General features: G+C 41.6%; 1 protein-coding gene across 3 annotated transcripts in view; it reads right to left on the bottom strand.

Moving 5' to 3' along the window:
• Nucleotides 1-20,358, bottom strand: part of Kif16b (kinesin family member 16B) — a 296,601-nt gene that overhangs the window by 91,998 nt on the left and 184,245 nt on the right. For all 3 annotated transcript variants that reach the window (XM_057780936.1, XM_057780934.1, XM_057780935.1), the window contains one exon: nt 16,073-16,195. In XM_057780936.1, coding sequence (XP_057636919.1) covers nt 16,073-16,195 — 123 coding nt within the window. The remainder of the gene's footprint in view (nt 1-16,072; nt 16,196-20,358) is intronic.

Here is a 20,358-nt window from a genome sequence, read left to right as displayed (position 1 = left end):
TGGCCTATTAGCTCTAACTTCTTATTGGCTACCTTTTACATCTTAATTTAACCCATTTCCATTATATTATATTTTATCATGAGTCTTGTGGTCTACCGGCCAGGTTCTGACATATTTCTCTCCAGCAGTGGCTCCGTGGCTTCTCCCTGACTCCGTCCCCTTTCTCCTAGCATTAAGCTTAGTTTTCCCTGCCTAAGTTCTACCTTGCTACAGGCCAAGCCAGTTTCTTTATTCATTAACCAATAAAGGCAACACAAAGACAGAAGGACCTCCTACACCACATGGGGGCATTAGAAGAGACAGCATGAAAGAACACTCAGGTACAGAGCTTCAGGAGTTAGTGTCTTGAATCCCAGCACAGCCTGATTCTGTATTGGCAAATGAGCCATTCTGGGGTTGAGGGTGAGAGCTTTGCACAATGATGCATGTTTTTGTTATTATGCTTCTCTATTTTTCATTAACATTTTAATAATGGCAGGTTTCTTCTTATGAATTTCTCTGAAATCAGGCACTTACATAAGAAACAAGGAGGTATTATGGAAGTGACAATGCAGATGCCCTGCATCTGAACTCCGACACTGAAGCCAACATGCTAGGCACACAAGCTGGAAAGCCGGGCTGGTCTGCTTTCCTGAAGATGGGGAGTGGGCAAGGCTGACACAAGCAGCAGAGAGAAGCTAACTCCTGGACTCAGATGGACAAGAACCAGACATGCGAGAGAACTAAAGCAGGGTGGAAGCCTTTCAGCTTCCCACATGGCTGGTGGTGCAAGATGCCAGGAAAGCCAGAGCATTACTAGAACCATGCCCATGCTGTAGGAGTAGGAAGATAGAAGAGATCTCAGAGGCGAGGCGTGGTGTTGTTCTTTTGGGATGAGAAAGACACTGAAGGAAGTTCAAGTTTTTCCCATAACTCAGAAATCAGTTCCTCCCTTATGGGAAACATTTCCACTGGGCCTCTTGGACACATGGTGGAGCTCCTGCAAGATGCAAGATCTCTTAAGACTTCAGTATACGTGAGGAACATCTGTCAGCTCTGTTCTGCCTGCAAGTGACTCCTCCTGCAGAATCACAGTCCTACCAGTCCGTGAAGCCACCAGAAGGCACTACTAACACTCTTGGTGGGCTCTGCTCCTCTGCACTATGGGCCTTGACCTCATTTTTCTATACCTTAGGCAGAAAACACACCAACCAGTTCAAACCAACTCTCTTGAGCACCAAGGTTTCCTGAGAAGCATGTCAATTCTCTTCTCGAACACACTGATGTATATCTCCCCAGTCTCATTATCCCCACAGTCATCTCAACAGATCATCCCTCTGCCACCTTAAACTCCCACTTTACCTCCCTTCCTTCCCAGTTGGCCATCCACACCGCCCCTTCCATTTAAGTAAACTTCTTTTTAAAAACTTACTTATGATACCAATCTATTTCTTCTTGCTTCCTCCTGAATCCACACTAAAATAGCATCCCAACAAGGTCACCATTATCTCCATACTGCAAAACCCATGGGTTAAATGTTTTTTGTTTTTTCGAGATAGGTTTTCTCTGTGGCTTTGGAGCCTGTCCTGGAACTAGCTCTTGTAGATCAGGCTGGCCTCGAACTCACAGAGATCCGCCTGCCTCTGCCTCCCGAGTGCTGGGATTAAAGGCGTGCGCCACCACTGCCTGGCGGGATAGTGCCTTCCTAAAGGAGTCCACCTCCTCTAATTGCATACTGCAATACTGAGACAGCCACAGCACACTGGGCATAGACTGGACAGTGAGATGGAAGAGGAAACTGTTAAGTCCCTTCCGAAGGCTGCATCTCAAAGCATTCAGTTATACCCTCCTGGGTTTTCTTGGTATTGGTCCTGAGTGCTTATAATGGGGGTAGAGTGGCTTTTATGTGTGCACATGGAAAATAAAGAGGTAGACCAGTGTGGTAAGGACCATGCTCAGCTACATTTTCATATTCATACCAGGTTTCATGAGGTCATAATGGTACCGGTATCTGTGCTTGTTACCCGGTGACACCAGGATCCCTCTCACAGCAGAAATGCTAACAGAACTCAGATGCTGCAGTAACAGAGAGCTTGCCCAGCCTCACAGCCCCATTGTTTTAGTTGATCACACTGAACAAAGCAGATAGGGAAGATCATTATGGGCACATTCTGAGCAATAACTCCTTTTTGCCCAATATCTAAGGATTTTAATAACTTGGTATACATGTGTCAATAATTTTTGTCATGCTTAAGTTTGTTATCTCAAGCAGTATGAATTAACTAGAAGCACAAGCCTTATTTGGAAACTTATTAGAAATGTATGTTCACAACTTCCACCCACACCTCTGCTTAGAACACAGACACTGAATTCAATACTATTGCCCACAAGATTCTGATATAAGCATAGTCATGTCCCACCTCCCGTTCAGCACCTAATCCCTCAGCCAGGATCCAGAGACTCTTCTACATAACTCTGTAACATATCTCACAGCAGCTCCCAGTGCTGAGCAATCTCACCCCACAGAGAACTTGTGAACACAAAATACGGCATACTTATAAGGATCTTCTGAATGCCTCATGGGCCACACACACCTTTCTCTAACAGGAGGATTTGTCTGAGTTTCGTTGTGGGGTTTCCACTAAAATTACTCCCTCCATGGCATCCTCTCACTCTTTCTCCCCGGAGAAATCACTTAATCTCCCCCCAGGCTTGTTTTTTTTTGTTTGTTTTTTGGGGGGGGTTTCGAGACAGGGTTTCTCTGTGGTTTTGGAGCCTGTCCTGGAACTAGCTCTTGTAGACCAGGCTGGTCTCGAACTCACAGAGATCCGCCTGCCTCTGCCTCCCGAGTGCTGGGATTAAAGGCGTGCGCCACCACCACCCGGCTCCCCCCAGGCTTGTTAACATTAGTTCACATCATGGTCAAAGCACATGTTACAGATACTTATTACACAATTGTGTCAAACTAAATAATTGATGCAATTAATTACATAACTCTAGTCTACAAAATTTTAAGTCTTCTGAGGAAGTAAAATGTCTACCTTTGGAAGTATTTGGGGTGAGACAGAGACTCTCACTGCAAGAAACATACACTGGGCACCTACAAATTTTCATGAAATTATTTTACTTTTCAAATCAGGTGAGAACCCAGGCCTTGCAGATCCGTCAGAAGGCAGAAGAGGGGCTGTTGGAGCATTGCCTGTGGTGGCCCTGCTCTGGCTGGAGGTGTGGATCACTCAAAGATGTCTCTGGAGTAACCACAACAGCAGGCCTTTTGATTTTTAACTGCACTGAGAACACGGCAAATCCTCTGTATATTTCAAACACAAGTTGATAGGGCAGCATTCTCAGATTTTCAAAGTCTTTACCCTGAGAGTTTGATCTGAAGCGAGACTATAGACAAGGTTAGGAAAGGGTCAAGCTTCCCATCCCATATATTTAAGACCTGCTTTGTCTAGCAATATGTAAACAAGGTGGAGATAATGATGGTGTGGAATGACACCCATTAGCAATTGTCTCAGAAAGGAGGAAGGCCCTGTATGGCATTGTGTGACATCTCTGCATGAACATGGTCAAATCTTTTCTCTCTGATGGAAACATATCATGCTGAGGGCTGGAGGCTTCCTCATGTGAAGTTTGGAAACAGACACAGAGAAATGCAAAATACAAACTGAAGTCCCAGTTTGCTCTAAATTAAAACTGAGCATAGGACAGGATTTTGATCATGAGGGGAGGACAGCAGATCAGCAAAACAAATAAGTCCGACGTAAGCAGTCAATTATTTCCTTTAGCATTGTGAAAGAAAAGCATCATTGTGGCATACTTCTGAAGAGCGAATCGATCACTTTTCTCTCACTGAATGGTTCTGTTGATACAAATCCATCTTTCCTGGGTTGTAAAATGATCAAGTGCATCTTAAACATGTCCTCAAGATGGACTACATTTACTTACAAATAATTCTCAGCTGAGTGCTTCCCACAGTTTATCTTCTCTACATATTTTGCTGGGGTAGGGATTGTTGATTTTAAGATATGTCATCACTCACCTTACTAGACCTGGAAGGTGGTGGGAGGTCCTTGGACTTCCCACAGGGCAGGGAACCCTGACTGCTCTTTGGGCTGATAAGGGAGGGGGACTTGATTGGGGGAGGGGAAGGGAAATGGGAGGCGGTGGCGGGGAGAAGGCAGAAATCTTTAATAAATAAATAAATAAATACATACATAAAAGAAAAAAAAAGATATGTCATCAGTAGCATTTGCTGGTGTACAACCGCCTGCGTGAGGAGCATCATCAAGAGCTTGTCACTCAAAGAAAAGATTCTAACTAGCCCCCAATTAAGTAAGTTACCTGAAGGTATCTTTAATATACACATTAAGAATAACTCTCAAGCACTCGTGTGGAGACCTTAACTACATTCCCAACGTGTGGATGTGTACAACAGGAAACACTAATGCGTGCGGCTTCATTAACATGTCCCACCACAGAACAGGAGGTCAATAAGCACTGTCTAAGCTTCTGGTCAAGATGGCCCATGCAGTATAGAAAGAAGTCATTGATTCTTATTTATATTTATTTTTATATCATTCTTTTTATATTACTACTTCTATTGGTGGGATATAATGCATAATAAGTATAGTTAATGAATGATATACTTTATGAAAAATAAAAATAGTCATATGAGCTATACCTGCTTAGTAATTTTTCTTATTAGGTACTTGTGATTACACATATTTATATGTGTTGGGGAAGTAGTTCAGTGGTAGATCATATACATAGCATGTGAAAATCTCTGGGTTCCATTTCCAGAACAGAAAAAAAAATTAGGTGCTATTAACTATTTTAAACTGAAGCCAGAAAATGATAAATTCATGAAGGTCTCATTATTCCCAAGATGACAGGAATCTAATCCACTAATTAGACTCTATGTCTTATGTAAAACATGAATAAATTCTTAAAGTATGGATCTGTGGAGAAATATGCATCAGTGCATTAGCTTTAATTAAAATCTCTTCAGACAACTGCTGCAAAAATAACTAGCCAAGAATATTAACAGAAACCAACATCCCATTAAACACAGCAATGTCCTGCATTGAACACAGTCACTATCACATTCCTCTTCCTTCACTACCTCCAGCATCACCAAATCTGTCAGCAAGGACCAAAAGACCAATGTGTACTGATTTCCAGTGGGGACAAATGGCCCAATGATGCTGAATCTGCTGGCAAGCATCCTGTTGGTTTCTTCTTTACAGAACCACCCACCTTGGAGGCCAGGGCTGGATTTGGGGCAGTTTTCCTGACCCCAGAGACCAGCACCTCAACAATCCTGGATTCCTCAGCCTAAAAGTTGAACTCATCAGAATGATTCTCCACATTAGGAAGCCCATGGTGCTTCTCTTCTCAGCTTACAGCTAGAATGACCTACAGGTTATATCAGCTTGGCACCATCACTCTACTTTTTCAATTACATTTTCTCTAATGAACATTTCAAATATTCTGGGTTTTCAGTCCCCACAATCACTTTTTTTATGACCATCTAGAATGACTGCATGCAATCAAGAACAATTCCCACAGCATCCTTCCAGTGTCTTTCAAAGTAATACTGTTGATACTCAGTCCTGAGCCACTGTCTGCCTTCTATACCTGGCATTCTCACGTTTGAGTTTCTCTCTAAGGTGAACCTCAAACTCTACTATATTCTATTACCAATATGTCACTTGCGCATCTTGAGTCCAGTGTTCCCACTGCCTGAAACATCTTTCCTCTCCCTCCAGTCATCAAATGCCCTCATCCTTCTCAGAGAACAACACCGCGAGTCCACTGGATATCTTCCTGAGCACCTTCCATGAGCTTCTTATTTCTGTCATCTATTTCTATGCATGTTCGTCCCCACACCCAGCTGCTGTGGTGCAAATCCTTTTCATCTTTTCTGCACATTTGTTTCTTAATGTATATAGGATGGTATGTGTGTTTATGTATATTACAAAACCACATAGATATGTTATAAAGTAAGTGGGTAATGGAATGGGGACAACTGTTTCTTCACTCAATGCACAGAGGTTCATTCCAATAAATCACATTTATTTTATTTTATTTTTATTTTTGAGACAGGGTTTCTCTGTAGCTTTTGGTTCCTGTCCTGGAACTAGCTCTTGTAGACCAGGCTGGCCTCGAACTCACAGAGATCCACCTGCCTCTGCCTCCTGAGTGCTGGGATTAAAGGCATGCGCCACCACTGCCCGGCTACAATAAATCACATTTTGACTACATTTCTTAGTTCCTTTTCTTTTTGAAGGCAGTAGAATGACCTGCATCTTTGTCCTTTTCTGACTTATCCACAAATCAACTCTGTAGGGTTTTTGGTAAGTAGGCATTGGGAGAGATAAGAAAGAGGGCAAAGAATTTTAAAGCAAAGCATAAAACAATATCATTTATCACATTTCTTTTGAAGAGAACACTGCACCGATTTAAAAAGGACACATAAATAAACGATTTGGATATTGGGATAAGAGCAGGTGGGTATGAGGACCCTAAATGACACAGGAAGAATCCAAAGGTAATAATCTCTAAATGGCCTTTAAAAGGTGGAGTTAGTTAATTTCAGAGTCCTTGCCCCTAAGTAGCAAAGCCAAACCAGTGGGCAAGGTTGCATTCCTTGGCTCAGTGAAGGACAGCAGTCTCCGCTGGAAGGGAGATTAAGAAGCAGTAAAAGCCTGTGCTGTGTTAAAATCATACTACTTGGTGGAGTCTGAACATTCTTTCCTCGCATGCAATGTAACACGTCTCTGGCTTCCCCGTGCATTCTCAGGTTGTTCTTATTTCTCTGTCTAGTGAGCCTAAAGAAGAGGTGGTCTCTACCGCCCAGTAGATATACACACAGGAGACAGTGTCAGCAGGCATCTAGGAGCTCCGGAGGCAAGCAGCAAACTGTCATGTATCTCATTTCAGACTGCATAAAGAAGTCCTGAACTAAGCAGGAACAGTTTTCCCATAACAATGTGTCTTATGAGTGGGCAGCTGCAAAAATCCCATCTCAAGACACTTGAATAAAGAGGCTGGGCCTCAGCAGAAGGGCCTGATCCCAAGTCACTATACTATGCAAGTAAAAAGGAGTCTAATTCCAATCCTATTAATGACAGCATGGGGGAGAAACACCTGGAGACTGATGATTCCTGGATCAGAGTCACGGGCAGACTTTATATCCTTCTGCTTTTCATATTCTACAGCAAAGAGCACGAGGCCCTTCTGCATAGAAGGGCTATGAACAAGTAGAGAACGTGCCTCAGAGACTTGAGTTTGGTCCAAATCTGTGGTACCGTGAAAATTACTCAAGACCTATGTGCTGAATTAACAGTAAACTCTAGACAGCTATGAAGTGGTCTAAAGAAAATGGGACTTTCTAGTTGGCCAAACCATCTCTTCTTGAATAATCAGAAATAACTTCTTCATGGTTCAATTTCAGTGTCTTCAAAATAGGAGATAATGTTGTTTGTTTTAGTATACTTACCTTATATGGTGGGTTGAAAGCAAATTTGATAGAATGTATGAAGCCTTGGGTTTCTTTTTTTTTTTTTCTTTTTTTTTTTTTTTTTTGGCTTTTTTCGAGACAGGGTTTCTCTGTGGTTTTGGAGCCTGCCTGGAACTAGCTCTTGTAGACCAGGCTGGTCTCGAACTCACAGAGATTCGCCTGCCTCTGCCTCCTGAGTGCTGGGATTAAAGGCGAAGCCTTGGGTTTCAAACCCAAGGGCATTCCAGGTAGGTGAGGAATGGGGGAATTACTCCACTTTAAAGGTACAGTAAAGGCCAAGGGTGACAGACTATGCATTATTTTTTTTTAAGTTACCTAGACACTGAGAGGCAAAGTAGGGAACTAGAGAATGGAAAATGAAAAGCTATGGATGAGCAGACTTGGCCCCAACTTCAGCCTTAACTAGTTGTCTAATGTCAGCAGAATTCTGGCAGGCCTCAAGTTTTTCAGCTGCTAACATGAACTCATGAGAAATCAAAGGATGAAAAAGAATAACAGGAGGTCAAAAGCACAATGCTTAAGCCTCAGACACAGCTGCTCCTCTTTCAGTTCTGAACAAGATGTCTTCATCCAGCCTCTCCCCTCAAAACTTGGGGGATAGGGAAGAAGCATACAGTTTGTAAGAGCACATGGAAGCAGCACTTTCCAGATGTAACAAGACCGAAGTACGTACAAACTCAGAGTTGTGGCACAAGACCTGCAGAGACTCACGCTAGGTGGGGTTGCAGTACAGAGTGGGGGAAGTGGCAGGGGCCCACCTAGCAAAGAAGCTATTGTAATTGACAGCTGCTAGTAAAGGGAAAAGCTGTTTTCCATTGAGTATCATTGGGTACATCAACTACACCACAGGGCAGGCCCATGGCCGAGGATAATTTTTCCCATGAATTTTTGTTGATTTCACTTTGTTTTGGTATTTTTTCTCTTATTAGTCTTTTGCGTGTTTTGATTTTTAAAAGTTTGTTTTTAAAGAGAGAAAGAACATAAAGTTGGATGGGAAAGGAAGAGGGGGAGTGATGTGGGACTCCCCTCTGTATGCTGTGAATATCATTGGTTAATAAAGAAAATGGGGGGGGGAGATAAAGTAGATAAGCAGGGAAAGCTAAACAGAATGCTGGGAGAAAGGAGGCGGAGTCAATAGAGAAGCCATGAAGCCACCGGAGACAGATGCCTGAAACTTTGCTGGTAGGCCATGACCTTGTGGGTGATGCACAGATTAATGGAGATGGGTTAAATCAAGATGTAAGAGTTAGCAAATAAGACCTAATGGGCCAAGCAGTGATTTAAATAATATAGTTTCTGTGTGATTATTTCAAGTCTCCATACAACAGGGGAAAGTTTAGGAAGAGTTGAGGAGGTAGTCAGGATCAAAAGGGATTGCATGAAGCATTTTCTTAATTAAACTTTTTTTTTTTTTTTTTAAATCTTCTCTCTAAGAAATCCTTCACTGATGCTCTGCTGACAGGTGAGTTTCCATGAACAGCAGCTGCAAACCATCTGACTCTGTAACAACCACTCTAGGAGGAGGGGAAAAATCACAACAGCTGCGAAGAAACAGGGACATGAACACATTCTTAAAACAAGCACTTGGGTGAGACTGAAATGCAAGACAGGTCCCTGAAGCTGTGGCCACTTCTCTCCTATTCCTGAGACTAAGTCTCATTTCTTTCTCATCTTCCTTGAATATTTATTTTGTGGGAACAAACACAGGGGTCCTTGTGGAGACAACATCAAAGATAAGTTGCTTTGGAATGAAACCTGGAAAAAGGAAAACAATGTTTTTGTTGTTTTTCGCTTGCTTGTTCTCTCTCTCTCTCTCAGACAAAATAGTCACATGGTGAATGTGACTCTTCAAGATCTGACGTGATTTCCTTCGCTGCTATTTGTGCTGTAAAATAGCACACACGCTGGGTCCTGGGTCTAGATGGCTGGGGCATGTGCAGTATTCCATTCTTCTCGGCTCTGCTAATCCCCACACAGGGAGATAATCTATCACATAATTAATAAGCACAGGCCCAGATGCCAACACACCACTCTTTCTGAACATTTATACTCTATCAAGTTGGGAGCAAGTACTTCTAAAAGATGTATGTGTGTGTGGTTTCTCTAATAGACTGGAATGGCTCTCATTTTTGTTCTGCCAAGTAGAGAGAGAGGTTTCTCTGACTGTAAATGTAATTACTGCAACTTCTAAACTGCACATTTCCTGGGCATTTCTTCAGGATTCCTGTCAGGTCTGCCCACCACCAAACGCTCCGGCTTTGTCAGAGCTTTAACAGGAACTCCACTTTATGAAGTATGCAAGACTTAGTCAGAATTCAAGACAAAAAGTTCAAATGTATGTGAATGTGTGTGTGTACACACACATAACAGTAAATTCTGTAATGAGGCAAGGATTGGATAGTGGCTATTCTGGCTAAGACAATACTAAAATATGTTCTCAACTTTAAAAAATGTCCAGGAATTATTGATATTTAAAAAGTGCATTAAAACAAAAAAGGGAATGAGTAGTTTTGTACATTTAGATACCACGAGGCATGTGGGGCCTGGGCCTGTTTACCAGCTGTATAGCCTTAGGCAAGTCACTCATGATTTCCTACTTTATGTAATGTAACAAATACCCTCATTTTGGAACTTTGTAGAAATGTCTGGCAAAATGCTTGGGGGCATAGAAGGTTCTGGGATAGATGTTAGCTTTCTTTTTTTCATGAGGAGCTGCAAAGTCAATGGAATACAGAGAAGCAAGTTGGGAGAGTCCTGGGGTGGGTAGGTAAACGACAGCAGAGAACAAGGAGTCATCCTTATAAATTGAGAACATTTGGCCATGTGGATGGATGATGCTCACAAGAAAGGTTTAGCACATTGCTGGAACAAGCTGGAAGCTCCAGGGATATGTGAGGATCTCATACATCAGAAAGGTCTGGGTTCATGTGACTCAAGAGCACTGCTGCCATGGATGGTCTACATAGCTGTGCTGGACAACTTCCTAAGCATCATGCTTTCTCCCTGCCACTGCTTCCTGTTGCTGCTTCTTATCTCCTTCCCAGTCATCAATTAGAAGACAGAACAAAAGGAGGCAGGATTCTAGGGCAACAGAAGGAGTCTGCTTCCCCGAGCTAAAAAAAAAAATAAAAAAAAATCAGCTAACTGGAAAGATTTGGACGTTTTGTGTTTGAGGTACTTGCTGCTGTGGTATGCAAGTAGACGAGAGAGCTTGTCAAAAAGGCTAACCTGCATCTGTGTGAGAATGGGCATGGCATGTGTGCTGCTCAACAGAGAACAGTGAAAGGTTGACCAACTCAATAAGCTCCCCAGAGGACAGAGAGAACAAGTACTTCTATTAGCAGAGGGCTGGAGAGTGCCTAGGTCCTGGCATCATGCGGCAGTCAGCCTAGACATGTGTTTCTATGTGAACAAGGGTCTAAAGAAAATGAAGCTAACCTGGTGCTGCAGACTGCCCAGTGCCAGGGCCTTGTGTGCCCATCAGAAGGCAGGCAGAAGGGCTGAAGTGTGACTGCATCCTCAGGATTAACACAGGAGGCTCCATCCTTGCACTCTCCTTGAATGGTTATGAGCAAGCCAGCTGCAATGTGACCCCTGTGTGCAAATGGAACTTGTGGGGTGCTATTCACAAAGGGCACTCAACATTCTAACTTGAAAAATACAACAGCAGAAAGGGTTTTAAATCGCGTCCATAGTTCTGAGCATCACAGTGTGTCACTTGCTGAGTTATCCCTACTGGATGACTATTACCAGTCAGGCACACGTGGGGTTCCTAAGATCGTCTAAGATCAGCAATGTCTAATCAGCTGAAACCCCCAGAAGACCTGAAATAAATGGGACAATGGCATTTGGGGGGAGGGACTGACTAAGTTGTGGCATGGAAGTAGAGTAGACACTGGGTTATGGACGAAGACTGGAGAGAACAGACTGCAAAGGGCCATTCTAGAAAGAAGTGAGACAGTGACTTACAGGATCAACAGAAATTCAAGAAACAGAAAGACCAAACATACACCAGCATTGGCTCATTTCTTTATACTGCTGTGTTGAAATGTACATTAAAATACAGGGAATTTAAAATGTCATTATTTCTAAGACAAATGAGTACGACATCCTCTGTTAGTCTTAACTACAGACTTCCCTGGCTGGGGGTTTGTATTATGTTGAAATGTAATTTTAAAGTTAAATTTCACCCACTCTGATCCCAGCTAACTGAAAACAGCAAGCATGATTCAAGGTAACTGACTCTTTGTATCAATCACTGCAAAGCTTTGAAAGAGTTTGGGGTAACAGCTATAGTTTAGGGAGTGGCATTACTGAAGGAACTGTGATGGGGGGCAAGCAGGGGCCTTATAGATATATATTCTTGACCAGCAGGTGACACTCTACTCAGAGAGGAGCCAGGCTGGCCCACCTTGAACCTCCTGTTTCTCCATGACACCTGTCAGTCAAGGAGTCTTCTTTATGTACCGAGGGTCCAGTTACAGGAATATGTGTGTTTAGCGGACTCCTTGAAAGTGGACCTCCAGTGAAACAGAACTGACATTCTGACTCAAAGTTCCTAAGCAGGTGCCTTTCAAAGATTAGTAATGAGTGTGGGATACATCACGGAGAGGCCAACTTTATGTGTTCTCAAGAAAGAACAGAAAAGCAAGCAGCAATAAGAGACAGGAATGTCCACACAGTGAGCTGCTATTCATTTGAAGAGTTGGTAACCACTTAACACATCTTGGGATGAAGTGCCAAAAGTAGGCCCTGCTAAAGCAGTCAGACCCGGAAAGTAATGAGGCTCATGGAACCCCTCCCACAGTGTGTACATTTTGCTTCATATACATGAAGCCTCCACAAAGTAGTCTGAAGAAATTAAATGAGACCAAAAATCAAACACATCTACTTACCGATTCTCAGCTTTCCCAGTAAACAAGCCTGGTTTCGTCCTCTCAAAAAGAGCATGTACAAAATAGTTTTTTTTTTTTTAATTAAATCAAATTTAGTTTAAGAAAAAGAAAGTCTTTTGGGACCCATAGGCGTTGAGATGAGGAGTATTCGGGCATCCCCTAACCTTTACTGTATCCCAGCACACTCTTCATTAGTTCACTTTACAGTGCACTCGCAGGGAGCTGCTGCATTTTAAATACTAACAAATCCTACCTGATGAAGGGAGGGCTGAACTCACTGGAGGAGCAAGGATAGAGGAGGGTAAGAGGAGGATGCCAGGGGCCAAGGCTGGCATGACTCAAGCATTCACACATGTAAACTCATGCTGCCTTCAGCAACCTACACAGGCGGTGTTTATTTCTTACTTGATGGAAGCAGCATAACGAGTATTTTTTACAATTACTCTCTTCTCAGGCATTCAAGTCAAGACTTGTAGTTATTTGCATATCTTTAAAAATAATTGGTGAAATGGCCAGTGACCAGCAGCAAGATATGCTTTAAAACAGGATCCCACAGCAGCAGGCCAATCCCCTGAGGGCTTGCCATACACACATAGCCCTAGAGGGCCTTGGATACCATTGGGGGATAGAGGTGAAAATGAAAAAAAAAAAAACTTTGAAAAAGAAGCAGCAACGATAGTTCTAAAGTATAAACAATAATAATTTATAGATGCACATTAATACCAAGTTTTTCTTATAACAACCTAAAACTAAAGAGAATTGTCCTTTATCAAAAATCAAATCAATAGCCCTTGTTTTCTTAAAGCCACTTGGCTCACCAAGATAATTTAAGAGTAGCACAGTATCATCAGGTGTGAGACTAGGTTAGATAATATGGCATGCACATGACATACTCGATAACTGATAGAAAAAGTTGTAGACTTTGAAATAGTAGCTTGCTTCAACATCAGATTTTCAATGTAAACTTTTATAAAGAAAAACTTAAAATCATTTTTAAAAACTCTGAATGTTATTTACATTATTTTTCTGTCATGGACACCCACAAAATTAATAATATGTTCCCAATAAAGAAAGTCTGTAGAGATTTTAGCAACAAGTATAAGACAGCTGGGGTTCTGTTCCAATACTGGCAACTGGTAGACTTAGTTTATGAGTTTTCTTTATGCAACAGGATACTTTAGGGAACACCCAACCAGAAACAAAGCAATCAAAACCCCAAGCTTCATAAAGACATAGTTGCACATGAACAATCACTGAGGGGATCTAAAGACAGCAGCCCATGCATTCCCCAGACCTGTCCATTTTTATTTAACTTCAGTAACAAATACACACCGCACTTAGGAAGTATCAGATACGCTCTGAGGTAAGTTCGAAGTGCAAAGTCATCTGCTCCTCACGACCGAGTTGGTTGGGTTTTATTGTCCACATTATACAGACGATGGGATCTGAGGTGACAAAATTTTCTGCCTGACACACTGACACACCCAGAGCTACTCCAGGTGTGCCTTTGCCTGCAGCTTGCCTCTTCTTGCTTTGTTTGGAGAGGGGCAGCAGAATCCTAAGTCATTCTTTCTAGTACCAGTACTGAAGGCCCTTTTCAGTGTCCTCGTCAGAGTGCAGGTCTGACTTGGTGCCTGTGCAGGCATCAGAAGGCCTTCCTCACAGAGAAGGTACCGAAGGAGGCAGAGCTACTGCTGACTTTCGGCACTGGCTTTGCCATGGGAGTTAGGTTTCATCCACTGAAGGAAGTCTGATTCTGAGAGGCTTCTGTCATCCTCTGCTTTTGCTTTCTCTAACTTTCTCCGGCAGTTGCATCTTTACAGTCTGGGTCAGATCTGCATACTAACTGGGCTACTATCTATTTAAAAGTTTGACCTAAATTGACCCAGTTTTTAAAAAAAAGTAGTCCCCTTTACTTGAGTTTTATGCATGGTGTCAATAAATAGTTAACCTTTATTAATAATCTCATCAATAAGGTAAAGCACAGACATGGACCAACTTAAAGCAGTGCATGTTTTCACTTCTGCAACTTCGTGACTTTGGTAAATTATAATTCTGAGCAGGAGAAAACCATTTCAGAATCCAAAATATGGAAATATTATAAATCGCTTAAAGTTATTTTTGTATATGTGTATGCCATTACACATGTTAAAAAGAGAACTCACAAACATATATAATATGGAATGGTGAGAAAAATGAAGAGGATCTGAGCAGAAATCTGGCATTATTGGTTCAGGGGTAATAAGAAATGATAGAGAAAAAGACATACTTAAGCACTTTAACACAAAGCTAACCAGGAAAGCTAAAAACTACCACCATGCTGGCCCCATGCTTTTTCAACTTAAACCTCAAATATGTAAATCATGCCCCATTTATATGTTTGAGTAAAGAAAAACTCAGTATATAGAAAGAAGCATTAAAAACCTTGACTAATAAGAAATTACTTATATTGTTTTTCTGGGAAGACTGAAAACTGTGAGCCTGATAGGACAGACCTCCAAGAGCACAGGGGCTCCCTCAAGACACCTCAGGTGCAAGGCAGGTGGTAAGGCCGGCTGGCTCTATGCCCTCTTTCCTACCTGCTTCTCCCTCAGGAGCTCCCTGGCTAGGAGATGTTCTCTGGACAGACAAGCTTCTCTGATACATGACCTTTGGAGACCACTTACTGCTGCTTTCCCTCATTTTGCCAATCAGAAAACTGAGCCTCTGAGAAGATAAAAAACTGTCTAGGTTATCAAGCAAACTACAACAGAATCAAAGTCTAAGAACTCAGTGTTCAGATTGGCAGGCCAGTGTTTATCTGAAGCAAAGTACTTTCAAGGCCACCCTTATGAATCCACACACCAATACTACAGAGGACTTCATTACATTAACATCTTCCTTGCCCATCCTTGAAGGAAGAAAATGTGATTAATCGCTAATTCCCTGAGGAGGAGGGGATGGCAGCCAGCAACATTTAACTAAGTGTTATGAGTCAATGGAAATAAATTTAAAAATAAGATGAAGTCATTATTTTGGAAAGCTCATCTCTTTCTTTAAAAAAGTCATATAAATAAAATACCTAAAACTGGTGAAGGAAGCTTTTAATATTAAGAACACACACACACACACAGAGCAATAGTGATAATGACATTAGTTATGATAATTTATTATTAACTACATCCTAGCCACTCGACACAAGACTTTACATGAAATAATATTCCTACGACATAGATATTACTGTTTTTATAGATGTGATAATTTGAGCCAAAGCCCATGCCGTGCATGGAGTGTCAACTGTTCTGTTTTGTCCTAGTATGTGTGTGTATGCGTGTAGGTGTGTGCGTCTGTGTGTGTACATATGCGCGTGTGCGCATGAGCACGCATGTACAATGAGTGAATGTTGATTTTCTATAGCTAAATTCAGGAAAATTCTGGAACCCTGGTATGGCTGGGATGACACCCTCTGCCCCACTAGCAGGGTGTGTCTCTCTGCCTCTTGATATGATCCTATCATTACAGGGCACTCCACCCTACCTTGTGCTGTGGTCTAGTGCTTCACAGACTGGATTAAAGAAGCGTATGACCAATGTCTTACAAAATAACATTCATAAGTAACTTCATACTCAGAGGAAGCACTGCACAGCTTCCAACCTCTGTTCTTCTAGAGGGGTGAAGAAGGAACACTTACCTTGACTTCAAACTCGAAGTGTTCATCCTTCCCTTGACCACACAGGACATAGCGGGGAATACTAATCTTAATGGGGTCCTTCAGGTCGTCTGGATTTGCTCCCAGAGAACGAGAATACATCCGCTATCAAAGGCACATCAGACAAGGAGAACAAAGAGAACGTAGCATCACTGTGCTGTGGCCAATACCCTGCTTGCACAGAAGAGACAAAACGCCACTCGAGTAGAGAAAGGAGCATGAAACCAGTCTAGTTTATTTAGAGGAATGACAGCTTTCTTTGAAAAAGACATGCTAAGCCTCTCTCCTAACAAAAGACCATTTTTGTAGGTATACCACTCCAGAAAGTTAGGGTAAAGACACTTCAAAATATTGTTTGGCTTTGAAGTTTCTTCAAATTTATAAGATCAAGTAAAAATAGGAACAGATTACACTTTCTAACTTTAAAAAAATCAGTTTCTTTTTTTTTGCAAAGTCTTTATCAACTGACCATTTTTTCCTTCATATATCTGACTGCTGCTCATAAAGCTGTAAATCCTGGAGATGTTAAAATTCAATTCATCTTTAACATTTGGCAATTTCTATATTGAAGTTACTCTAGTATGTAAACCACAATTAAGACAGATCCCAAGTCTTTCCTTGAGGCTCCACTTGATTGATAATTGTCTTGGCTGACGAGTATTTCTGTTCTGGGTGGCAGGAAGCCAGAGGGGTCACAGGAAGATGCAGTATAAAAAATTAATTTTCAAAATGAGGAAGACATCTCTGAATATTCATAATTTACACTAACCCGGAGCTTTAGAAAACATAAGACGATATGTTTTTGAAGTAGAAGCAGTAAAAGAAAATAATTAATTAGAATCAGACTTATAGCTACATTTGCCGAATGCTCACCATATAGTGTGGGTGTGCTAACCAGTTTCATACATTAATCCTATCAGTCCTCATGATGTCTCCACGGGGGCTAACCATTATGAAGCCTATCTATCAAAGGAGAAGGGGGGCAAGTTTGCTCTAGGAGGCAAGTGAGCTGATAACCCAGGGTATGAACATCACACTGGTACACTATTCCCATACTGGATTTTAAAGAGAGGCCTTCCATCACATATGTACAGGTCAAGGTGTTGGAAACTCCACAAATATGCAATAAAATTGAATTTTCTGATGAAGAAGAAACCAATAGGCAATATATAACCTATTCACCAAGGAAAAGGAGGGGATCTGGGGTCCAGGCAGACACTCACAGGTTTGGCACTACCTGGCTGCCTCTGTAACAACAGACCACTGGATGTCAGAGGTGGGCAATTTCTGACTTTAGCTTCTAATCTAGGTGGCAGAGTCAATATTTGGCACTGTTTGAAGTTACCAAAGGTGTTTTTTTTTTAATTGTTTTTATTGAGCTATATATTTTTCTCTGTTCCCTTCCGTTTTCTCCCCTCCGTTCTACTCTCTCCCATGGTCCTCTTGCTTCCAATTTATTCAGAAGATCTTGTATTTTTCAATGTTCCATGTAGTTTAGATCCATGTATGTCTCTTTTAGGGTCCTCATTGTTGTCTAGGTTCTCTGGGATTATGATATATAGGCTAGTTTTCTTTGCTTTACGTCTAAAAACCACTTATGAGTGAGTACATATGATATTTGTCTTTCTGGGTCTGGGTTACCTCACTCAATCAGTTACCAAAGTCTTCTTCCCCTACTGGTTGGTCATCCACAAGCATCACCGTTTGCCACATGGCATATCTAATTAGCTGTCACTGGTGTCAAATGCTCAGAGGTGTTTTCCAACATGAACTCTGCTAATCCTTTGACTCACTGACAGTACTCGTCCAAATGACTTTAAATATAGATCTTCTCTGACATGTTATACTTTTATAAATTTACAGCTGGAAAGAGGAAAAAATAATCTAGTTGGTCTGTTTGTAAGAACATTTTTAAATATATTACATTTCTTTTATTGATATTTATTGAGCTCTACATTTTTCTCTGCTCCCCTCTTTTCCTCTCCCCTCCCCTTCAATCCTCCCCCAAAGTCCCCATGCTCCCAATTTACTCAGGAGATCTTGTCTTTTTCTACATTCCATGTAGATTAGATCCATGTAAGTCTCTCTTAGGATCCTCATTGTTGTCTAGGCTCTCTGGGATTGTGATTTGTAGGCTGGTTTTCTTTGCTGTATGTTTAAAAACCACTTATGTGTAAGTACATGTGATAATTATCTTTCTGGGTCTGGGTTATCTCACTCAATATGATGTTTTCTAGATTCATCCACTTGCCTGCAAATTTCAAGATGTCATTAATTTTTTTCTGCTGTGTAGTACTCCATTGTGTAAATGTATCACATTTTCCTTATCCATTTGTAAGAACATGTTTAATGATAAGCAATAGCTATTACCTACATATGTTAATATTTATCCTCGAGGTTCTGTTTTGTTTCCCTCAGTCCCCTCCATGTCACATGTAGTATCCCAACTTTCCAGGTAAAGGAATGCCATTTTCTACAGACCCAAGATGATGTCTTAGGATCATTTGTGCCTATGTATAGGCTGCAGCTATAGGGCAAGAAATATCCTGTGCTGGCCACAACTAGGTGCATAGGCACTGCTACTGTGGAATTCAAGCAATAACTAACAACTGCTAATACTCCAAGCAAGGGGGTTGATTCCCCTTACTCTACTTCAGAACTTGGCTTTCTTTTTCTCTAGTTCAGTTTCAAAATGAGATAGAACTAAAACCTCGAGTCTGGCTAAACAGCCTATCCTATGACTACTAAGATTTTTCATAGCTAAGAACGTAGCTGTGAAATCAATTTCTACTGCAAACAGGGTAGCATAAGGCACAGGTCAGACATTTTCTAAGCAAAACTAAAAGAAAACAACAACAAACCGTGTGTCTTTGACAATGCTCCTAGGCATAGGAGTTGAGTGACAATGCATTATGTGGAATAGCTGGATCTTAAATATCTACACAGCTCACACCAACTTAGGGCCCTGTGCTGGCTTCTTTATTTGCTACTAGCTAAGATCATCCAAAAACAGGAATCCTAATCAAGAAAATGCCCTAAGAATGTATGTATGTAGCCGGGCGGTGGTGGCGCACGCCTTTAATCCCAGCACTTGGGAGGCAGAGGCAGGCGGATCTTTGTGAGTTCGAGACCAGCCTGGTCTACAGAGCTAGTTCCAGGACAGGCTCCAAAACCACAGAGAAACCCTGTCTCGAAAAACCAAAAAAAAAAAAAAAAGAATGTATGTATGTATGTATGTATGTATGTATGTATGTATGTGTATGTATGGGGTCTGTGAGCAAGCCTCTGGAGTATTTGATTAATCATTGATGTAGGAGGGCCCATTTCACTGTGGGCAGTGCCACCAGCTGAGCTGACGGTCCTGGGTACTATAAGAAGGCAGGCTGATGAAGCCACAGGAAGCAAGCCAGTAAGCAGCAAGTACTGTCAGTGAGTCAAGGCCCTCCCATGGCCTCTGCCTTTAGGTTTGGGCTCTCTTTGAGTTCCTGTCCTAACTTCTCTGAATAATGGACTACACATTTTAAGATGAACGAAATCCTTCCCTCTCCAGGTTGCTTTTGCTCACGGTGTTCATCCCAGCCACAGAAACAGACAGGTAGCCTTCTCCCAGCTGCACCTGTATGCGGACCATAATCAATGGGATCCGCACTCAATCAGGATGAGACACTGAAGCTCAGCAGACCTTTGCGGGGAAGAAAGACATTCTTCTCCTCAGTTCTGAGCATGCTGGAAATGAAAAAATATTGCCAGGATATTGCTGTCATCCTTGAATACAGTTTAATTGGCAGTAGGTTCAATCTCACTCCTTTCATATGGAATAGATTATTAATGAGCATACAGAAAAAAACTACAACAGAAGTGAATAAGGGTCTATGACCACACCATCCTGAATGTACCTGATCAGCATTATAAGTAGGGAGAGGGATCAGAAGATGTCTGAACAAATGTATGATATAGTCAGATAAATAAAAAAATGAACATGTTTCCACCAAGTCACTGCTGCATGGTAGACTTCTTTTAATTTCTATGCGAAATGTAAAATTCTCAGATACAGTTGTGAAAGGTTCTTAACAGTCTCTTAAAAATATGTTAGTCTTGGGCAGTAAGAAAAATAATATAATGTCTCACAAACAACTCTTGATTTGTATGTGGCTGTACGCTGAATATCTGGTTTCACCCTAGACATGGGGACATACGCTGAGTCACATAACATCATGTCACATGGTTTATGAGTGCTTTTAAGTATAATGACATTGTTTATTTTGGAA

The sequence above is a fragment of the Chionomys nivalis genome, chromosome 9 (genome assembly GCF_950005125.1).
Source record: "Chionomys nivalis chromosome 9, mChiNiv1.1, whole genome shotgun sequence".
NCBI classification, from domain to species: domain Eukaryota; kingdom Metazoa; phylum Chordata; class Mammalia; order Rodentia; family Cricetidae; genus Chionomys; species Chionomys nivalis.
This window is presented reverse-complemented; position numbering and strand designations above follow the sequence as displayed.